At 39.4% G+C, this 21,128-nt stretch overlaps 1 protein-coding gene and 2 long non-coding RNA genes across 3 annotated transcripts; all 3 read left to right on the forward strand.

The window, feature by feature from the left end:
• Positions 1 to 749: 749 nt before the first annotated feature.
• LOC118794456 lies at positions 750 to 7,837 on the forward strand. Its single transcript, XM_036552712.1, has 5 exons — positions 750 to 968; positions 2,820 to 3,001; positions 3,601 to 3,665; positions 3,998 to 4,383; positions 6,648 to 7,837. The coding sequence occupies exons 2-5, from the start codon at positions 2,940 to 2,942 to the stop codon at positions 6,774 to 6,776; spliced, it is 642 nt and encodes a 213-aa protein (XP_036408605.1). The 5' UTR covers positions 750 to 968; positions 2,820 to 2,939; the 3' UTR covers positions 6,777 to 7,837.
• Positions 7,838 to 8,296: 459 nt separating this feature from the next.
• On the forward strand, positions 8,297 to 11,981 carry LOC118794457. The gene is made up of 3 exons (XR_005005768.1): positions 8,297 to 8,478; positions 9,936 to 10,091; positions 11,827 to 11,981. It is a non-coding gene; the product is annotated as an uncharacterized LOC118794457 (long non-coding RNA).
• Positions 11,982 to 18,611: 6,630 nt separating this feature from the next.
• On the forward strand, positions 18,612 to 20,710 carry LOC118795158. Its single transcript, XR_005005785.1, has 3 exons — positions 18,612 to 18,671; positions 19,113 to 19,283; positions 19,810 to 20,710. It is a non-coding gene; the product is annotated as an uncharacterized LOC118795158 (long non-coding RNA).
• Positions 20,711 to 21,128: the final 418 nt, after the last annotated feature.

The raw sequence follows: 21,128 nt of genomic DNA on the forward strand, positions 1-21,128 counted from the left end.
AATTATAATATAATAATCATCGTCAGGATCGGAGACATAAACGCAGCCGATTATACTAAAACAATCGATGTACCCCCTCTCATATTTCATAAGTTATTTTCACTAATTTAATCAGTCAATTGCTTATCAGAATAAAAATGTATTTCTCCATAGGTTACCTTTATGTTGCATTTTTTTCTAAACACCACAATGACTTTTAAAACAACAATGGCTTTGACACCAGGGTCGCTACACGGTACTTTACAGAAAATGGTCAAGAAATACTATTGCATACTTTAATTGAACAGCACGAAATAGGCATAGTCATCGAATTTTTGAAAATGTTGTTGCTTTTGCGCATTTTACTGTGCGGTTCCTAATGGAAAGTAATTATCCTCACTCAAAATATACAAATAAATCTTCTACAGGTGCGCAGGGCCAGGTAGTTGGAGAGAATAATGCACGCTGTCCCTACACTGAAGCAAAAAAAAAAAAAAAAAAAAAAAAAATTAAGGCTCCGAGGTCTATACAAAAAAAGAGATTTCACCAAATTCCGACAAAAACTGCTTTGGTTGTCAGTCACCGTTTCTAACTTTGTGCACGTAGCCTACCGCACGTGAGTTTAAGAAATAAAAGTCTTAATTTTTTTCAGCTGTGCGCGGATATTTTATCGTACCCATATATGTTTTAGCTTGTTTTGAGCAGATCGTAGTCCTGGTATGACTTGTTCCGCTGACGTCCTCTGGTTACGTTGCAAGTTGCTACGCCCCTGACAAAAGCTTCCAGCACATCCGCGTCGTCTTTACAACGCAGCGAACCTTTGGACAGAAAAGCTGTGTATGTTGTTTTAAGCTTACTCTGTATTTGTTGTTTTTGCTTTTTTTGTCTCTACAATACTTACATAGAAACAGCAAAACACCGCCACCACGAACAAGTAAATACAGAACAGGAAGAAACCTTGTCTCCTAAGCGCGCAAATCCTCTAAAAGGTAACATTGCCGTCGTGGAGGGGGGAAGGGGGAAGGGGAAAGGGGGAAGGGGAAAGGGGGGGGCGCTGTTGAGAGATCCAACCACTTCTATTCATCTTGCTTTCTTCTTATTTTTTTGTAGTAAGTAATTTATTTTTTTTCGGGAGCATTAACGTTACTTAAAATGTCAGATTTAAAAATGTGCTTTGTAACTGCGTATAAAAAAGATGGCCGAAAAATCGAAAAAAGATGGCCGAAAAAAGTTAAAACGACGTTAAGTTTCGATTTCTCCGCTAAACCGCAGTGTGTGACGTAGTTAAGATATTGGAAAAACACATTGTTAAAAATACAGTGGAATTGATTTAGCGAATAATGAAGCTTTGGCCACATATGCATAACAACGCGACATAATTTGATAATATAGTAATGTTTAAATTGATTTCAGTGGCGAAATGTCGTATTTACAAGCGTGGTTTTATAACTGGCATGACTCACCACCTCGTGGCGCTAGGGTGTTCCCTGGGATAGTTGTTAAAGACAACGCCTTTTGGCACATTGCTTTGGAAGTGTCTGTACTGAGACAACACTTTCAAAGATCACGTAATGGGGGGGAAGGGGGGAAGGGTGCTCGGGAATTAAAGTACATTTGGCTACGATTCTCAAGTTCTGTCTACAACTGAGGCTATCTCTTAATTAGTTAATGTGCAAGGATGTTACTAGTGTACTGACTTGATTGCTGGCCAGCAGTCTATACTTAAAGTGACTTGCATGACTAGACAGCCGCATCCTCAAAAACATTTAGAGATGAGATATTTTACAGCAGTTTGTAAATCTCAGTGCAGTTTAAATTGTCCTAATTATATCAATAATCACTAGCTGCACTCTCTGTTTTGTCACATATTAGATATGTCACACATTCTGCTCTTCAACTTTGCAGCTATATTTTAAGACTTGCAGCAATGTTTTAAGACTTTTCAATGCTTTCTGTTCGTTGCATGGCTGAACAGGCAGGTAAAAGCAGTGTAAAATGATGTGGCTAATATTTCCACATTTTCTTCTGCCTTAAACAGTTTCCTATTCATGGACCTCGCTGTATTTAAAGATGAGGCCCAGTGCTTAAGCCTCAGCAGTTCCTGCTTTGGCAGTAAAAAGTAGCTGTACCATGCCTTGCCATGTCGCATAGAAGACACCTTTCATCACAGGGCTTTCGGTCAGAGGCGACTGAAAGATAATGTTGATGAAAATGGGCGTCTTCTGTTTGGACCGTTCAAGTACCATGGTACAAGCCTTTTACTTAACCAAGCTAGGTAACTTAGTGAGGCTAATTCTGGAGTCCATCTTAATAACAGCACAGAATGTAGGGGACAAGGGGAGAGCTTACTTTGTGTGGGCTGTTGGCTTCAAGATTCAAGTAAGTCCCCTTGAAGAGAGAGTTCATGTTTCATTAAATATAAACACAAACTCTATTTCCATACCTTTTTTCCGACTTTTAGGGAAAATTAAACTCTCTATGAATAAAGTAATATTGAAAATGTGCATCAATGACTGGTATTACATTGTGTCACTTCAGTCTAAAATGTCATTAATCGTTATTGTCATTATAACTTTATTTCATTGGGGGAAAATTGTTACTTTATTGTGGTCATAGAGTGGATTAACATCTGGTTTAAAAAAGAAGTAATTTTACTGGTTTTCAGATGAACACATGCCCAGAGATGTTACTGAAACATATTCACTTCAGGGTGCACTTTTATTGTGTTCAGATCCGAAGCATTCATACAGATTCTAATAAGGGAAACTTCAAAACAGACACAATCATTCTAATGGTTCAGTGCTTTCAGTAACTAATACAGACACTCTTCAAATTTGCAGAGCTGTGAACCCCAGTTCTTGTCGACCGAATCTCGAGAAGGCCACCCGAAACCGCTCAGCGGACATCTGGCTGTATACAAACCCCAAATACACTCCTATTTGAGGTCTGTATACAAACATATGGGAAGCATGACAAAGTATTACAACAACGGTCATCACGTCAATGGATACCGGAAAAATGGGTAAGTAGTATTTAATGATTTTTTTTAAGGAAGAAACCAGGATGTTAAACGTATGAACTACTCTGAAATTAAACTCACTGAGGTTCTCTTGCCTCAACTTTATCAGCTTTTTTTGGCTGCTGGACAAGCTTGTTTGGCTACAGTGCTTATCTAATTTATAAGCGCACATTGCAGAACATTTTCTTGTAACTTTGTGACAGAGACGTAGGTCTCGCTCAAGGCTGATATGATGCACTAGACTCAGCATTTGTGTGACTCTGTCCTGGACTCAGGTCATCTTGCTGAATCCCAGGACCTGTGCTATTACTCTGAAACATTGTATCAAAAATAATTTTTCGTTTGGAAGGAGCCTTGAGCTGTGTAGTTCAAATAATACACAGCCGTCCATTCTGATTCTGAGAATTGTTTTAAAATGCTTGAAAACTGATTTATTACTGAATATTATTTTTTATTTGTTTACAATGTGAAGAAAATGTATGTTTGGCGTTAACTGATTCTGAATGGATGGATGGGTGAGTGACTGATTCAGAAGATTGATGACGGTATGTGGTTATTGGAGAGACTGATCTCATCATTTTAAATCACTTCTGATGTTTCAGATACACCAAGGATACGGAGAGCGAGAGCACCAAACAGACTGTCCAGAAATGCATCTCAGACTTTTGTAAGACATTTATTCCATTCTGCTTCTGTCTTAAAGCCTATTGACATTAAAAGTCTTTGTTGATTTACTTGAAGTTTGTGAATGTCATATACTAACCAATACTATGAAATGTTTTTTGTTTAGGCTGGATAAAACTTACTGTTTCACGGCAACTGGCAGTAAAGATAACATTTTAATGACTGAAATTTCATTTGCAAGATCTTTGACAGTGTTGAATGGCTGTTGAGTAAGTGACCTTGACCCTGCTGTTTGACCTTTTTGACGCGTTTCAGGTTCATGTTTGATGATGCACCTGCACAAAATTCTAACCTATAAAATTCACTATTTTACAGCCACCTGCAGTTTCAAAGAGTTTCCTGCTCTGGTTAAAAAGCACAGAGGAGTGAGAGTTGGTTTAGAGAGCCCTAAAGGCTTCACGCTGAGAGTCACAGACCTGGGTGGCACCATCTACTGGGGTAGAAAGGATATGCTGGAGACGTGGGGGGAGTTGTACCTGCCAGAGCCTGAGGAGATGGTGGTGCTGGGGGCCATCGATAACTTCCCCTCATTGGCCGAGGGACTGCAGCTGATCGTCCTGGTGGACAAACACAACAGAGTCTACTTTTATGAGAACGAGGAGCTGCACCACGTAGCCCACAAAGTAAAGGACTTTCTCACCACTGGTGCCGAGTCTACGCCCATCAACAGCTACAGATACGGACAGCACTGCGCACCCGAGGTAATTATGATCACCCCCAGGTAAAATGTTGATAAGAAGGTTGATTGTTTTACATGATCTTCTACTCAAAATCAACCTCTCTTTGCCAAATGCGCACCCTGGTTAATTCAGGTGTGAGAGGTTTCCAAGGTGGAGGTATCAGGTGGAATATCCATGGGATGGCAGGGTAACTACCTCTGTGTGAATTGGGTTTAAGCTGTTATTAAAAGACATGCCCAATCTCTCCCTATTTGTGAAAACATGTTCACTGAGGATTGTGCCCACCCCCCCCCCCCCCCCCCCACAAACCCCTTCTGCATTCCATAGCATGCTTGATTGTACCATAGTCAAGTATGAACACCACATTTGCTCCCTCTACCTCTTCACATGTGTTGCGTCGCCTAATAAAAGAGAGCAAAGGCATTGCTGTTCTGTTTCTACAACAAGTCCAGCTGCAGGTGTGGAGCTTGTCGCACTCAGGGGCTATAATGTTTCTCACCATCAAAGCAGCTTGTATTCTCAGAGCACAGACGTGATGGCTGTCCCACATTGAGCCCTCACCATTTGTTGACCGCAGTTTGGTGGTGACCGTCTGGGTGGAAACAAGCTTTGATTCCTCCGTGAGTGATTGCGTAAAATTTTCTGTGACAGAAACACCTCAGATACGTTAGTACTGCTTGCTCAGAGCTGCTTTCTGAGGTCTGACTTCTGCCAGAAGCAAACATATCAGGCTGCAGAGACCACCGCGTGTCCAGCACTCTGACCCCGACCGTCCCACAGAGGATTGTGGGTTTCAGGGGAGTTTGAAGAATCCGAAAAGACTGTGGATCCAGAAGAAATGGAGGAAGAGGAGCAACAGTGAAGTAGTGAAGTGATGTCTTTCTCACTGCCTCAACTGTGGACACTACTGACTGCACCCATAGACTGGTATTCCATCTCCTCTGCCGAGTCCAAAGGGCCATGGCTGAGATGAAGACTCCAGGAAAGAAAGATGGTGATTGTGACTGTGTGGGCAGTGTGAGTACCCTGGCACAGCAGGGGAAGATGGAGATGGAGATGAAAAACAGAAAAATACCAAAGACTCACCAGTGGCACAGTGAGCCTGAACACTGAGGCTTCTCCAGTGCAGCAATGGGCCTGAACACTAAAGCTTTGCTGCTGTCAAGATGGGCCTGAACACTGAGGCTTCTCCAGTGCAGCGATGCACTTGCTCCACCCTGGAGTGCTGCGGCACAATGGTCAGAGTGCTTCACATGACATAACTGATGATATTTAAATAAATGAATGTTTGACCACGAGATCACTTGTCAGTTATTTCGGTCAGTACTTCTGCCACTGAAGAAGAGAAGAAAAGAGATGTTTTGAAATGAAAGAATTCAGTGATATTAATTCTCTGCCTGAAAGTGTGTCTCAAAGTGAGTAAGTGTTTATTTGCAAAGGAAAAAAAAACTCTACATGACCTGTTAGTGATGTGCGATTTTGATCCTGGGAGCCACTGAATGTTACGAACATACGGCTATTAAAAATGCACCCTAGTTCTCAGCATACCGGTGTCCGCAGTGAGTGGAAGAGATGGTGCCCTCTACAAGAAGATCCAGAAGAATGACTGGCATCAATCAGAACCAGAAAACACCAGCTAAGGGCCAGGTAAAAGTTGCAGAGAGAAAAATGGTGAACTGATGTGCACTGATTCTTCCCAGCCACTCCACAACAACTGTAGAAGCCTTGTGATGTGATGCCTGATACAGCATTGGAGAGGGAGTCAGATCAGGACACTGACAGGACAACAGAGGCACCTGACAGAGGCATCTAACACAGAGGCACCTGACACAGAGGCTGAGACCCCAGTGGCGTTACCGCGTTTGCCTCTAGTCCAGGCAACGATCTGATTTCATGATGACGTGACAGTAATAACGTTATGGGCTAATGTGCTCTTGTCCACATTCTGTGTTGTGCTTTGTCTTTCTACACACACACCTGCACACACGCACAACCAGCCAAACTCACACGCTGCACCTTGAATACGTAGAAATACGTAATGCTGTTTTTGACCAGGAAAAGGGTTACTCGCCACGCAGGTGTAACATTTTCTCAGAAGACACTAGAAGATGTGTAATCTTGTCTGTGTATGACACAGAAGGCTGACCCTGAAGTTGTTCCTTGGAGATATTGACTGCCTGAGATACTCCACCTCAGTGCTGTATAAACCCAGAAATCTAACAGATATGCATGACAGTCAAAGTGTTTGGTGCATTTATTTGCAAAAATCTGTTTTTGTTTTCCAGACAGAAGAAGAATATTTGGAAATTCTGCAGAGTGCTGGCATCCCAAGAATAGACAAAGCCACAAGGGACTTTGTCCAGAGCAAGGAGGAAAAATTCTCAGAGCTGTTGGATTTTCTTGAAGGCCTTTAAATTTTTTGTTTGAGCTCAGTTAGCTGCTAACTGTTTGTTTACATTTTGCACATTAAGAAGCCATCTATTTTTGTTGATGGTGTTTTGTGATGCAGGGATGCAAGAATGATGCTCGTTTCCCGGATACGTGTGATATTTGCGGACAGTTTGTATACTAAGATCTATATTTACCAGTTTTTCTGTCCTGTATAATTAATTCATAACTGCTTACCTGAATATACATCATTTTATTAGTCTGATTAATTGAGAGAAAAAAACAGTGATGCCAAAAAACAGTCAATAACGCTTGGCCCCTAATAAATGCAAATATGAGCCACATGAAATATTAACATTTGACTCATGGACACTTCCACAGGTTGCTTGGGAATGCTTTGCATAAACTGCAGCAGAATGAGTGCATTGGATGTTTGTGGTTTGCAACTGTTGTGTACAATTTTGTTGAAATGAATAAATAATAAAAACAGTTGGAAATGCGTTGGGAGCAAACCTGGACACACCCTCTGTAGCCTGAGTTTAATAACCATCGCTTGTATGAGTCACGTTACACATCACTGGGTGTGCCTATGCCTGTGCACCTTCATACAGAGGCAGGCTGGGATCGGGTGGTGAAGTTTATCTTACAGTGTTTGATGAAGAGAGTGGATTAATTGATCAGTCAGTTAGTCAGTTAGTCAATCAATTAGTCATGTACACCACACTTTTTTACTTTAAACTGACTTGTAGCTTATTTTCTAATGAGCTGTACTGTAAAAGGGTCATGGGGCAGTGCAGTGTAACCTGTCAGTGATTATTAATTTAGTATGCATGTGTGTGATGTAAAATAAAACTATGCTTAGTAGTTAAATAAATGTACTGCCATAATATAATAATCAACAGATACTTTGTTGATCCCCATGGGGAATTCTGTCCTCTGCATTTAACCCATCCTATACACAGTGAGCATACACACACTAGGAGTAATGCTTTGGTCAACCCTAACATACATGTCTTTGGTGGTGGGAGGAAACTGGAGCGCTTGGCAGAAACCCACAACACGGACATGCAAACTCCACACAGAAAGGACCTGGGACGGCCAGCATTCGAACCCAGGACCTTCTTGCTGTAAGGCAACAATGGTAACCACTGAGTCACTGTGCTGCCTGATAACAAATGACTAATAAAATAAGAGAAATGAGTACTGCCATACGATGATCAATCAACATGTACACCTTGTTTATTTTAAGCCACCAGCTTGTAGCTGATTTTCTAATGAGCTGCACAGTGAAAGGGCCGTGGGGCAGTGCAGTGTGTGTTTGCTGATGCTGGTAAGTAGGGGCTGCATTGTGCCGCTGACAGGGAGGGGGGCAGTGATCCTCCCAGACAACTTCAGGACACCCCCCCCAGGGCTGATTCAACAGTGTTGCAACGACCGTCTCTGCTGTCTGCGATGAATGCATAGGCCTACGATCCCTAAAATTACCTTCTTCTTTTTAATACATGGGCCCACAGTATTTTTTTTATCTTTATATTACCAGTTAATAGTCATGTGATAAAGTCTCAAATTCGATATCGATAACTCGCTTTGCTATATCGCCATTTTCGAAACTACCCTTTTAGTTTCATTTCTCTTAACTTCCGTCACTTGCATACGAATCATAAAACTGGGAGATAGGTGGGTTATTATCACAGAAGATTTTCATACCGGCTGAAGAGAAGACGCACGGTAATAACTACGCCAAATTTAATCTCTCAGTACAATAGTTTTGTTTCTAGATTAACCAATTCCCCTCTATAGCCTGGCGGTAGACTAAACATTCAACAATTAGGTGGTTTGACGCTAAACTTTTAACAGACTCTTAGTCTGACGCCGTTATATGATTCATGTCCATTTCACTGTAAGCTTGTACATGGGTGTGTTGGGTAGACGCATTCAAAATAATTTTATATTCGGAGGTGGCTCTAGTAGACCTATATTACCATACAACATATATTATATATTATACATCATATATGTCGTGAACAAATCGTGTAATGGGTGTTGCTGTACTGTTTAACCTTTCACAGTTTACAGAAAAAAATCGCTGGTAACTTTTACTGCTCAAAGCTGAATTTGAAATTAATGAATTTGAAATTATGTTTGAATGTATTCTCTCAAATGTAGTTTTGAATTTTATTCGAAAGCATTCAATAAGCTTTATTTTCCTGGCGTGACGGTTTTGATTGTAGCCAAGAGCTCCTTCCTTGTAGTTGAAAATGCGACGCGGACGGCGACAAACCAACAGTCAAATAACGTCGGCTTATCTGAAATAATCTGAAATATGAAATAGTCGGTGCTTTTATATTGTTTTAACTTTTGAGGTGTAGATGTCATGTTCTTTTGCGATATTATCTTTTCTTAAATTGGCTGGGTGTAAATGTGTTTATTCCTCAGTTTCTCTCACTTCTACCATCTAGCGGGAAGTGCTGACAACATTCAACAATTACTGGCTGTGTTTGCCGTAGTACTAAAAAGCGAAGATATTTATGTTTTTTTTCACATTTCTAGCACGTATAATTTCCTGTGAGAAACAGAAGCAAGAGTAGATGGTAATTGGTGATCATTACTGTAGCGAAGGCCCTGGGTCTACGGGGTACCAACCTAACCTGGGGGTCCCTCATACGGCTCACACACTGGGCACACTTCTGATGGCCTCGCAGTCAGCCATCCCACTCTGACACCATTTGTAGCGAAGGGTGAGAGCAGTCACCCCACCCGGCCTTGAACCCGGGTCTACGGGGTACCAGCCATGCGACTTTGACCGCTTATTTTATACTTAAATTCAACATGCAGTAGATGATGTTTAAATGTATACTGTATTATAATAATGTATACTGTATTAAAGTACTCCTAGTAAAAAGTATGGTCTTTTAAACTGACTAAATAGAAAGAAAAAATCACTTTCATGTGTATTTTGTTTTGTAAAAAGAGTATTATGAAACAAAATAAGAGGAATTCCATATTTGTTCCATAAATCTGAATTTCCCCCAGGTTGTATCTATCATGTGACGATGAAGAGGTGTGATTCTTTTCCAGGGTAATAGAAGTATCTCCATGTACTGCTGATGTCACGCATTTGTCTCTTTCTGTAAATGGAGTGCAACTCTAAATGTTGCTGTTTTTTTTTTGTGATGCTTTTCAAGATGGCGAAAGAGAATTACACACTGCAGGATATTAAACATCAGAGGATTCTAATGAAGAGCAGCACTGTGTTCATTGAGAAGTCTCTGAGCTTCATTCAGACGTCTGTGCTAAGTGGAAAACTCAGCAGCCAAAGGGCAAAAACCTACACAAAAGAGGTTTGTCAGGTCTTCACAATTGTATATCTGTTGTATGTCCTCTTATGTTTCTAATAGTGTATCTTTGCTGGGCCATCAAATAAATTGAAATAGAACTGGAGCCTCACATTAATTTTAAGGGTGTCTTAAAACCTCTGCTTTGGTGTGCTTTTTTTGTGTGTCTTTGTCTTTGTGTGTGTATTTGTGCACCTGAGTCTTCTGTATGTCCCCATGGATCTGTCTGTATGCTACAAACTGTATTCCATGTACACCTGGTTTAGATGGTGATGGCAGAGGATACCACTGAGGTCTGAAAACGGGGGGTGGGGGGGGGGAGGTGGGAAAGCTGCAGGAGGGAAGTAGCTCATGGGGTTATGAAAGCAATTGTAACCTTTGCTCTTTAAAAATATTTGCACTGTTAAGTCGTTCAATACAGCATAAGAATACAGATGACGAATAAAGAATGAATTTAATTTATACAGTGGCTTTCATCACTTACAAGGATATCAATGTCTTCCATAGTGAAGGGACATTCAGTGCACTCTGCTTGTACCAACCACATCTTTACAGAGCAAAAGAGAACTTCCAAGAGAATGGATCTGATTAGCTTTTAAGCTCCAAATGCGTTTTCTCGTATTCAAGTGAGAAATATCATCATGAAAGTTTTCAAACTATAGGAATTATGTCAAATGTTAAAATTCACATTCCTTTATATTTTGTGATGTTATACCTCCTTCACACTTCATGAATCTGAATATCTTTTAAAAGCTTTGACAGTGTAGCCTGTGGAAGGCCCAGTCTCGCAGCTGCATTTTTGGTTATTTGTTTTAAGACTCCAGTAAGACTTTGTAGAGCAGCATTCATCATTGCCAGAAAGAGTCTTTCTGTTATCCTGCTGTGAGGACTGGCACCCAGCTACCTAGCTAAACTGCACAGCTTTCCTCTTCAAATGTTTTACTAGGTAGATTCTACAATGATTTAAATTTTAACAGGTTTGTAAATGGTTATTTATAATGGACAATATTTCAGTCAGTAATGTTGAGTATTTAAAATGGTTTAGTGTAGTAGTAGTATGTTATAGCAATGATTATGTCCTTTTTTGGTGATTGTGATTTTTTATTTCTTTTGTTAGGGTTAACACCTGCCTGGGGGATACAAGTTAGATAATACTGATTACACATCATTTGTGATGAAAAGGCAAGAATTTTTTAAACGTAGTTAAACTGGGATATGATTAGGAGGCCATACTGGGAATTAAGATAAATGAAGGGGTCCCGTGCACCTTCACAGAAGTTTGGTCTGTTTCATCATGTCTGCAACTAGTCAGGACATTAATATTTAAATTTACTGTTGTAATCTCAAAAGCAGGTTCTATCATTAATGTGAATGGTGCAGTGGCAAGGAGAAGGGCTTATACCTGAAAGGTTGCAGGTTCAGTTCCCAGCTGAGGCACAGCTCTTGTACCCTTGGGCAAGGTACTCAACCCAAAATTGCCTTAGTAAATATCCAGCTTTATAAATAGATAACATGTTAATAAGTAACATGTGTGAATTGCTCTGGATAGGAGCATCTGCTAAATGCTGATAATGTATTGGTTTGATTTTAGAAAATGGAAAATTAGTACATTTTGATTTCATCTGTATGCTAAAGCCAATCATGTTGCATCTTGGATTGTTGAGTTCTCTGAGGTAAGTGTCTTTGTAAAATTTACACGAATGCAACACGATGAATGAAATTTGCCTTTTTTTCTCAACAGATTTTGCACAGCATATTCTTCCTTGGACACATTAACTTTCCATCCATCCATCCATCTGATGTTCTGGGTGAAAAGATTGCAGTAGCCTTCAGACAGAAATATCCAGACGTGTTTGAGGGGTACCAAACCAAACTTCCCTTGAGGCCCCCTTACTCCATTCTTCTCGATGTGGTAAGAAGACGTATCACTTTAGAAGCTTAGGACTCATGAATCCAGCTGCAACATTTGTAAGTTTGTTCTGTCTTTTCCAAGTTTGCTAATCTAATTATCTCTCTCCAAGGTTATCTCGACTAATGGAGACGATGTCTGTGGAGTCCAGAATCAGCTGCTGGATTTGAACGAGAAAATGCACGTACCTAACAATGATGGAGTCATTTGTGGAAATGATTTCTGTTTGGCAGCAACCGCTGTGAGCTACTGCTATTTTTTAGACAATGAAACCAAAGAGGAAACTAAGAAATACTTTGGAGTGTCTGTGGCATGCAAAGGCTGGAGACAGAGGCAGATCTTCATCGATCTGTCCTGCATCAAAACGTGGAGTCGTAATGTAGCCTTGGCCGTCTGTTTGGCTGCCGAAACAATTGGGCAAGTACTTCTTCCACAGTTCGTCCATTCTTTCGCTTTTGACATGCGCAAACCCAGTCAGGGTATGAATAACAGTGGCAGCAGACCTGCTCAGAAATGCTTACCGATGAGGCCGTGCTTGAGATGCGTGGACATATTTCCAAACATGAAGTTCCTACCCCCGCCCTTTGCAGGCCTGCATGCACCTTACTGGAAGCATGGAAACTGTGCAGAGTGTGAGGCTGTCAGTAAACTTCTCTGTGGCGAGCGCAGTGTTAATGAGAGGGTTTTACTGCCCCGTCAAGTCATCTCAAGGGCTCTTAGGCTCCGTAACACCCCTGCATCCCTGGAAACTGCACTGTCTCTCCTGCTCCGGCCCAGAGAAGAAAGACTGAGAGAGATTCTCATCCAGAGGGGTTTCCAACTTGGCGAGCAGCTGGAATTTTACAGTCCATAGTCTTCCAACCATGACAGCACTGTGCTTCTCAAACCATTGTTTGTATTCATCCTTTTACTGCACTTTCGTGTAGATGGAATGCTTGCCTGTATCATTTTGTGAGCTGGAAGCATATACATCACAAAAAGAAACTCACAATTTGGTTTGAATAGCAGCATTCTTTATGGTCATCCTTTTTACATCTTTAGCAGCAATGAAAAATGAAAGGAATGAATTAAGTGCTTAAATATACCAGTATAACTGGATGTAAGCCATTGTCTTATTCTCTCATAATATGACCATATTCTTGTGTGAAATAGAACAGAACAGAACAGAACTGTACCCTTTTTAAAAAAAAAACATATAAAAATATAACTGAAAACCCACACCTAATTCTGTATTAGATAAATTGCTTTGTCACTGAGTCATGGCACTACTTAATATTACACTTTTTGTATTAAATCTTTTTTTATATTGGGTAAAATTTCAAATTTTATATGCTCATTTTGTTGGCCATAATTATGTACAGGGATCCAGGTTATCATTGTGAAATTCCAGTAAGTATTCTGTGCAATAAATATGTAAGTGTATATAAAAAAAAATTATATATATAAAATTATAATAGACTGTAATATACATTAGGTAATGGATCTGTTCTAAATCATCTCAATGTATTGAATACCACGAAGGGAATATCACACCGCACCACGGCCTTTTGGAAGGTATCTTTCCCCTATAGTGATTTAGCTGTTCTCGCTGTTTTTAATATGTACTTTAAAAATACCTAAGTAAAGCAGTGTGATTCCTGCTTAAATGCAGAGTGCCTTTATTTATACATGCCATCCATGAAAAACTTGCCTTTTTAGAGTTCACACTTGTTTCATACTGTTTTCATGGTAGCATTGTAATAAATTATAATTCAATTCTACAAGTTATATGCTTGTTCTGTTATTCTGTTTGCAATTTATACTATGAAACATAAAAATATGTACTGGTCTTTCATTTAATTTTTGTATTTTTTTTTAATAAAGTGACAACATTTTTATAAATGACATTGTTTGACTTTTATTAATCCTCTTTAGAGATTCCCCGTGTTTCTTTCAAACTTTTGTTCTTTGAGCTAAGTGGTTCCCTTTTACGTTGATAATAAATCAGCAGAATGTTTGAGTGTGTTGCATATTTCCAGTTCGTAACTGCCTTGTACCATTTTGTAGAAATAAATGAATGAACAAATAAATGATGTAGATGGAGAAAATAGCTGGAATGCACTGGGAGAAAACGCCAGCAAAGTAACTGTTCAAACACCCATCACTTGTATTAGTGTGAAGGAGAGCCTTCACCACTTCTCCCTAGAGACTAATTGACAATTGACAATTGACAATCATTTGTTAATTGGATGCACATGTTGGCAATTTGTAGGGAAAACCAGCCTATTGGGTAACAAGCCACACCTTAATACCTGAAGCCTGATTAAATACAGGTGTGGCTGGGGAGCAGGGGAAGGCTGTTTTTGTCTGTGCTAGTGGTTGGTGTAGGCTGTTTTGTTTTGTTTTGCTTTGTTTTGTTTTGTTTTGGGTTTAAAAAAAAAAAATGTTTCTTTCAAACTTTTGTTCTTTGTGGCTGTTTTATGGGAGAAGTGTTGGCCAGCTTCTCTGTAATGAGTCACGGGATGACTCATGATCTGCGCGCAGCTTTCCGTGACGTTACACATCACTGGGTGTGCCTGTCCCGTGTTTTCATAGAGGCAGTCTGGTATTGGGTGATGGAGTTTATCTTATAGTGTTTGAGCTGGAGGAGTGTGTTTTCTGAGATAGGCTAACATGAAGAGAGCAGCTTTGGAACACTGAATTCGTAGGGCGTGGATTTCCGGGAAAGCGCTGTTCCTCAGTGATTAATTGTTTTTGCATTAGAGTTTTGGAGACTTGCACAAACTATAGTTAAGTTTTATGAAAATGTCACCCTGAGTTCAGTTGACCTTCAACCTCTCACTCAGATTATGTATGTATGCTTGTAAAAAATACATGCTAATAATTTAAGTGATTGGCTTCTTTTCAGACTAGAGTTTCATACCTGGGCTACCAACCATTTTGCTGTGTGGTTTTTTTTTTTTTTTTTTTTTTTTGAATAGCAGAAAATTGCTTTTGAATATGAATATTGACCCCCCCCCCCCCCCCCCCCCCCACAAAACAATGTGACTATAATGCTGACATTTGTTTACTTACATCTAACCTTAGATGTAACAGAGAAATCCGATGGATCCTGATTTCTGTACCTTAGCTCTAGTCAACCTCAAGAGGGTCAAGAAAAGGTAAAGATGAAATTGCAATTTTTCTTGCTTTTGGTAAAATTTTTGGATTATATGTATTTCAATAATGGTGAAAATAGCTGAGCAGTAAATGTCATTTCTATCTGTCAGGACAAACGGCTCGACCATCGTGACGACACCAGCTTTTCACACCTCAGTGCTGTAAACACGTCTTTCTTAAGATCATCCTTATTGGAGTATACTTGCTTTCAGTCAATGGTGCAGTAGATTGAAAAGTGGTCGATTGCTAATCCATCTGCTTGTGGTACAGACTAACCTACTCTGCTTATTCTGCTTTTCAGACACACCTCAGACAAGTCCAGGAAATGGAGATACTGTATCTGCAGATGCTGCTGGAATCGCAGCGTTGTGAGCATATATTGTTAACCATTTCGGATTGGGCCTAAAAAGTAATTGTTTTGTTTAAACTGTTGAACATATTAAAATGCATTCTAGATTACTGATGATTGTGTCGTTCATGGTGGTATTTAAGGTAAAAATGGAATTAGGGAAAAGATTTCTGCTGTTTTCACAAATCTTTTCCTTCTTTTTTGATCTTCACTCCTGGGTGGCCGCTCTGCTGAGTGTGGCAGGTGTTTGCCATGACCCAGTTTGATACCCTGATTTTATACATACAGGTTAAATGTGTATTATCTTCTTTTTGTTTTATTTCAATTTGTGTGATTTTTTTTAAAATAAACATTGGCCTTTACATTATATGTTGGTTGACTGCTTATTTGAATTTACTTCTTTTGGAATGAAACTGCTTGAAATATAAATACCACTAATGTATATTTACATTTATGCCCCCTAACACCTTCTACCGCTAGGATTTGATGTTTATTTTACATGCAGTCTTGTGATGTAGTGTACTTTGTTTCCATCTCCTAGTCAGGTTGCACAAGTTAACTTGTGGTATGGCTTTAATGATGTTATGCTCACACTCACCATCTATGAGTGTTGTTATCCTGGTCTGACACTTTTGTGACACTTTCTGACATTGATGCTCATTTAACTTGAATGGACACACTGTAGCAATGTAAGAATAAATGTAACACGTTTCTGTATATTCATTATGAAAAACATTAAATCCGTCTAGACATCAAGGTAGATTCAAAAACCTTTCAACGTGACCACCTCAGCCAGCATCAGATTCATCACGTATGAATCAGTATAGGCCCAATTCTCTCTCTCTCTCTCTCTCTCTCTCTCTCTCTCTCTCTCTCTCTCTCTCTCTCTCTCTCTCTCTCTCTCTCTCTCTCTCTCTCTCTCTCTCTCTCTCTCTCTCTCTCTCTCTCTCTCACCTCATGCAACTGGAATTTATCGAACAGGAAGTATCGAGAATTAAAAACATTATGGGTTCTGTAATCTAGTGACTGTGATGTATGGTAGTGTGTGCACTTGTCTTCCCTTAGTTGTTAGCCTTTTCTAACATTGTTGCTCATTTAATTTGAATGGATACGCTCCAGTTGCGCTGGATAAGAGCATCTGCTAAATTAATTACATTTAATGTAATGTAACATGGACTTATCATAACATCAAATAATACATTAATGTGCATTTTATATTAAGTAATTTACACGATAGATGTCCCAACTAATATTAAATAACATACGCGAAGCTTCAGTTGAAACTTAAATCCTATTTAAAGGCCTCTGTTCTGTGATGCTGCCACTGCTCGGCTTGCGCGCATCACCGTAGCGGGCACTTTGATTATACACACGGGGTCCAGTCTGATCAAGAAAGTTCGCTACTTTTAACGCAAGTATGAAGACGAGTTTCTTCTTTTTTTATATATAGTATATACAGTTTTCATCTTTATATTGCCAGTCGATATTGATGTGATAGAAAGCCTTTTCGATGTTGTAACCGGATTGATAGCAGCCTTCACAGAACCAGACCTGGTTTCAGTTTCCATTCCTCAAAATTCCGCCAGTTGCCTGTATGAATCATGAAATTGCCAAAGACTTGGGATATCGCTGCAGATCGACACCATGCCAGCTAGCGAGAGGACACAAGGTAATAACTTCGGCTAATTTAATCTCACAACACAATACTGTTACTTATAGGTGAATTTATTTTACTCCACCGCCTAACAATACACTGCAAATTCAACAGGCCAATTCGTTCGTTCATAGCAGTTTGACACGTAACTTCTGATTTACCGTCTGATAATTCGTCTCATGGGTTATGAGCATTTCACCCTCAGCATATGTATGTGCTTGTCGTGTGTATAGAAAACTAATTTTGAATCTGGTTTAGTCAAGTTCCATGAGTTATATGATAAATAAGTCGCTCGTGCTTTGGCCGTTTTAACTTTTTTGGAAAAGTTTATGCAGGAAATAAATCGCTCGTCACGTATTGTTCAGTCGAAATTGAACTTGAAATGAATTCTGAATCTATTCACTAACAAGTGGAGTATATAGTATAGCTTGTTAATTTGAAAACAAAACGCTAGACATAACCTGTAAGTAATCTTTCTTTTCCTGACATTTCGGTTTTCATTGAAAAAAAAAAAAAACCTTGGTGCGGTGATAAGCCAATAGTCAAATAACCTTGGTTTATCGGTTTGAAATATATCGGTAATTTTGTTTTAATGAACTTTTGAGATGTAGATGTCATGTTCATTGAACATTTTTAGCCACGTTAACTTTTCTTAACTGCTTGTCTTGATTATTCATCTTTCAGTTTGCTCTCATTTCCACCATCTAGCGGATAGCACCGACTAACAAACAATTATTCTCTATATTCGCCACAAGTGAAGAGATTTCTGCTTCCAGCGCGTGTGCTGTCTCGTGAGAAATAGGAGTAGTCAAACTGAGGTTAGATATTAATTCTTAGATTGATTCCTATTTTGGAATATAGCCAAATTCAACATGTAGCGCTTGGTGTTTACAAACGTGTACCGTGTTATAATAATTTATACTGTATAAAAATACTCCGAGTTATAATGTATGGTCTCTTAAACTGACTAAAAAAATCCAGAACATCCTGTTCAATTTGTATTGTTTTGTAAAGAGAATTATATTAAACAAGGGAGAAAGGACAGGCATTATTCTGGAAAAGTTCTGAAGTTCCTCATCCCAGGTTCTCTTTTATCACATGATGATGAAGAGGTGCGATTCTTTTTTCCAGAGTAATAGAAGTATCTCCATGTACTGCTGATGTCACCCATGAATCTCTTTCCATACCCCCCCGCCCCCCCCCCCCATATCCTGATTGGCTCTGTCCCCTCTTGGAGGGTGTGACCAAAACAACTCACCTGTGTAGTGAGTTTTGTCATACTTGCAAGATTCCTGATTAGAGTGACTTTATTTAACATTAACATTGTCACAAAAAAGATGTCACTTCCCTTACACTTGATTAACACTTTTCTTTTTTGTTACAGTAAAAAGGAAATACGTAGTTAAGGACAATGATCGTCAGAGGATTCTTCTGAAGAGCAGCACTGTGTTCATTAAGATATCTCTGAGCTTCATTAAGGCTTCTGAGAAGAGTGGAGAACTCAGCAGCCAAAAGGCAAAAGCCTACATAAAAGAGGTTTGTTGGGTCATTATTAATATTGATCTGTGTTATTTGACATCTTACATTTCTAATAATGTATCTGCATTAGTCAAGAAATAAATTCAGCTCAGACTGGGGCTTGAAACCAATGTGGTAGTTTTGTGAAAGCAATGTGAAAGCAATGAAAATGTACAAATAGTCTTGCAACAATTATCAAAAGTTTAGGCAGCTGTGTTTTGAGGGCATGGACTTCAGTTGTAGAAATGTACCAACTTAACTGAAAGAAGACTGCAATACTTGCCAGAAAGGGTCTTCATTATTCCTGCTGTGTCGACTGGTACCCAGGCAAATTTTAACATTTTTAAAAATAAATGTAAATAAATAATCATAGAGGTGAACGTTATTGTAAAATATACACGTGTGTGACAGGATTAAATTTACCCATGATTTAAATGTACCCTTTTTCTTTCTGAACAGATTTTGCACAGTATTTTCTTCCTTGGATACATAAGCTCTCCATCCATTTGTCCATCTGAAATTTTGGGTGAAAAAATCGCATCACGCCTGGAAAAAATATATCCAGATGTGTTTGAGGGGTACCGAACCAAGCTGCCCCTGAGACCCCCCTACTCAGTTCTTCTTGATGCGGTAAGAGCATCTATTACTTTTCAGACGTAGGAGTCTATTTACCCTAAATGCAGTTTAGTTTGTCCATAGATTTGAAGTTGAGCAAGTGCTTATTTAATTTGCAGTCGATATTTACACCTTAGGTACGCTGCTGGACAATTGAATTGCATCACGAGGGAATTAACTAATGTCTCGTCTCCACTGGTCAGGTTACAGATTGAATCGAGACTCTCTGACAAGTTGTGAGCATCTCCACTGTCAGTCAAATCTGTGTGCCAAAGCTGTGTGCCATGTCATGGACAGCTTGTAATATTTGCCATAAGTGTACAAAATAATTCCCATAATTTAAGCTTACTGAAATTTCATTTCTGTGTGATGGATACTCTGCTATTAATTTTTTTTCTAATTTTGAGTAAGATTTGTGTGACTACATGACAAAACCAAGCTGGGGAATGTTACAGGGTGGGATGCTGGCTGGCAATATGTATATGATTATGTTTGTGGTTGTGTTATATAAAAGATTAATCAAACCATATCTCTCCCCAAGGTTGTTGAAACAAAGGGAGATGAAAGAGTCCATGAAATCCTGCAGGAGCTGCTGAAACTGAATGAAGCAATGGCTGTCCCTAAAGATGACGGCGAAGAATGTGGAAATGTTTTCTGTTTTGCATCAACTGTTGTGAGTTTCTGCTATTTTGAAGATGACCAAACCAAAGAAAAAACCAGGAACTACTTTGGTGGCTCCATTGCATGCAGACGCCGTCCTAATCTGAGGAACATCTTCCTTGATCTGTCCTGCATTGAAACATGGAATCGTAAGGTGGCCTTGGGTGTGTGTTTGGCTGACGCAGGTGAAAAGTCAATATTGCTTCCAAAGACTGTGCGCTCGGCGGCTTTTCACATGTTGAATGACAAGAAAGACGAAGATCGCAATGGAGAAACACAGGTTATAACCATAGAGAGGTCAGGCCCTGCCGAGACAGGGAATAACAGTGGCCAGACACCAGCCCAGAGATACACCCCATGGCCTCCATGTAAGAGATGTGTGGACATTTTCCCAGATGTAGAATTCAGCCCTTCAGGGATGGTAGCAGCTCATTGGAAGCATGGAAACTGTGCTGAATGTGAGGCTATAAGTAAGCTCCTCAACGGGGAGGACGTCGTTGATGAACGAGTTAAGAATTCTGAACGTCCCGATGAGGATTTAACTGACGATTCTGTAAGGGCCCGTCTCAAACCTCTGCTCCAGGAAAAAATAGAAAGACTGAAGCATAGTCTGAAATCTGCCAGGTTCAGCCTCAACGAAGACTTTGTATTTTACTGTCCATAGTCCACCCACAGTGATGCATTTCAGCTACTTCTATGGCCTGTTTCCATGGCCACAAAGACTTTTATGTTATTTAGGAAAAAATGTCCTTTTGCTTCCATTTTAATATTACAGTTACTGGCTGGGAATGATGTATGTTTTTAACATTTCATATTAATCCCCTTTCCTTTTGTTTTCTAATGTTGTATGCCTTTTTATCTGTCAAAGAAAAAAATAATTTTAACAGGAATTGTTTACAAAAATAGTTCATAATGAAAAAAATGAAAATATTATCATGGAACTGGAAATTAGAAATAAGTGAGTGCTATTAGCAATAAATGTGTGCTGTTTGTAATTCCACAAAGGGAAATCACAGTCTTAAAGTTTTTTACTCCTTTAGAAATGATGAAATTATTATTATTGTAATTTATGAATAAAGTGAGTACATCTATACAAGTACACTTGTCTCCTCTTGATTAACGACACTGGGCAAAAATGGCAGTTTTTTTTTTTACATTTATATTTACATTTAACCACTTAGCTTTTAACAAGTGACTTTA

The sequence above is a fragment of the Megalops cyprinoides genome, chromosome 19 (genome assembly GCF_013368585.1).
Source record: "Megalops cyprinoides isolate fMegCyp1 chromosome 19, fMegCyp1.pri, whole genome shotgun sequence".
NCBI lineage: Eukaryota > Metazoa > Chordata > Actinopteri > Elopiformes > Megalopidae > Megalops > Megalops cyprinoides.

Bases quoted from the DNA above. Each gene is read 5' to 3' on its own strand.
- LOC118794456 (XM_036552712.1), top strand. From the start codon at position 2,940: ATGGGAAGCATGACAAAGTATTACAACAACGGTCATCACGTCAATGGA. The intron at 3,002-3,600 runs GTAAGTAGTATT...CTGATGTTTCAG, and splicing joins AATGGATACCGGAAAAATGG to ATACACCAAGGATACGGAGA. The intron at 4,384-6,647 runs GTAATTATGATC...TTTGTTTTCCAG, and splicing joins GACAGCACTGCGCACCCGAG to ACAGAAGAAGAATATTTGGA.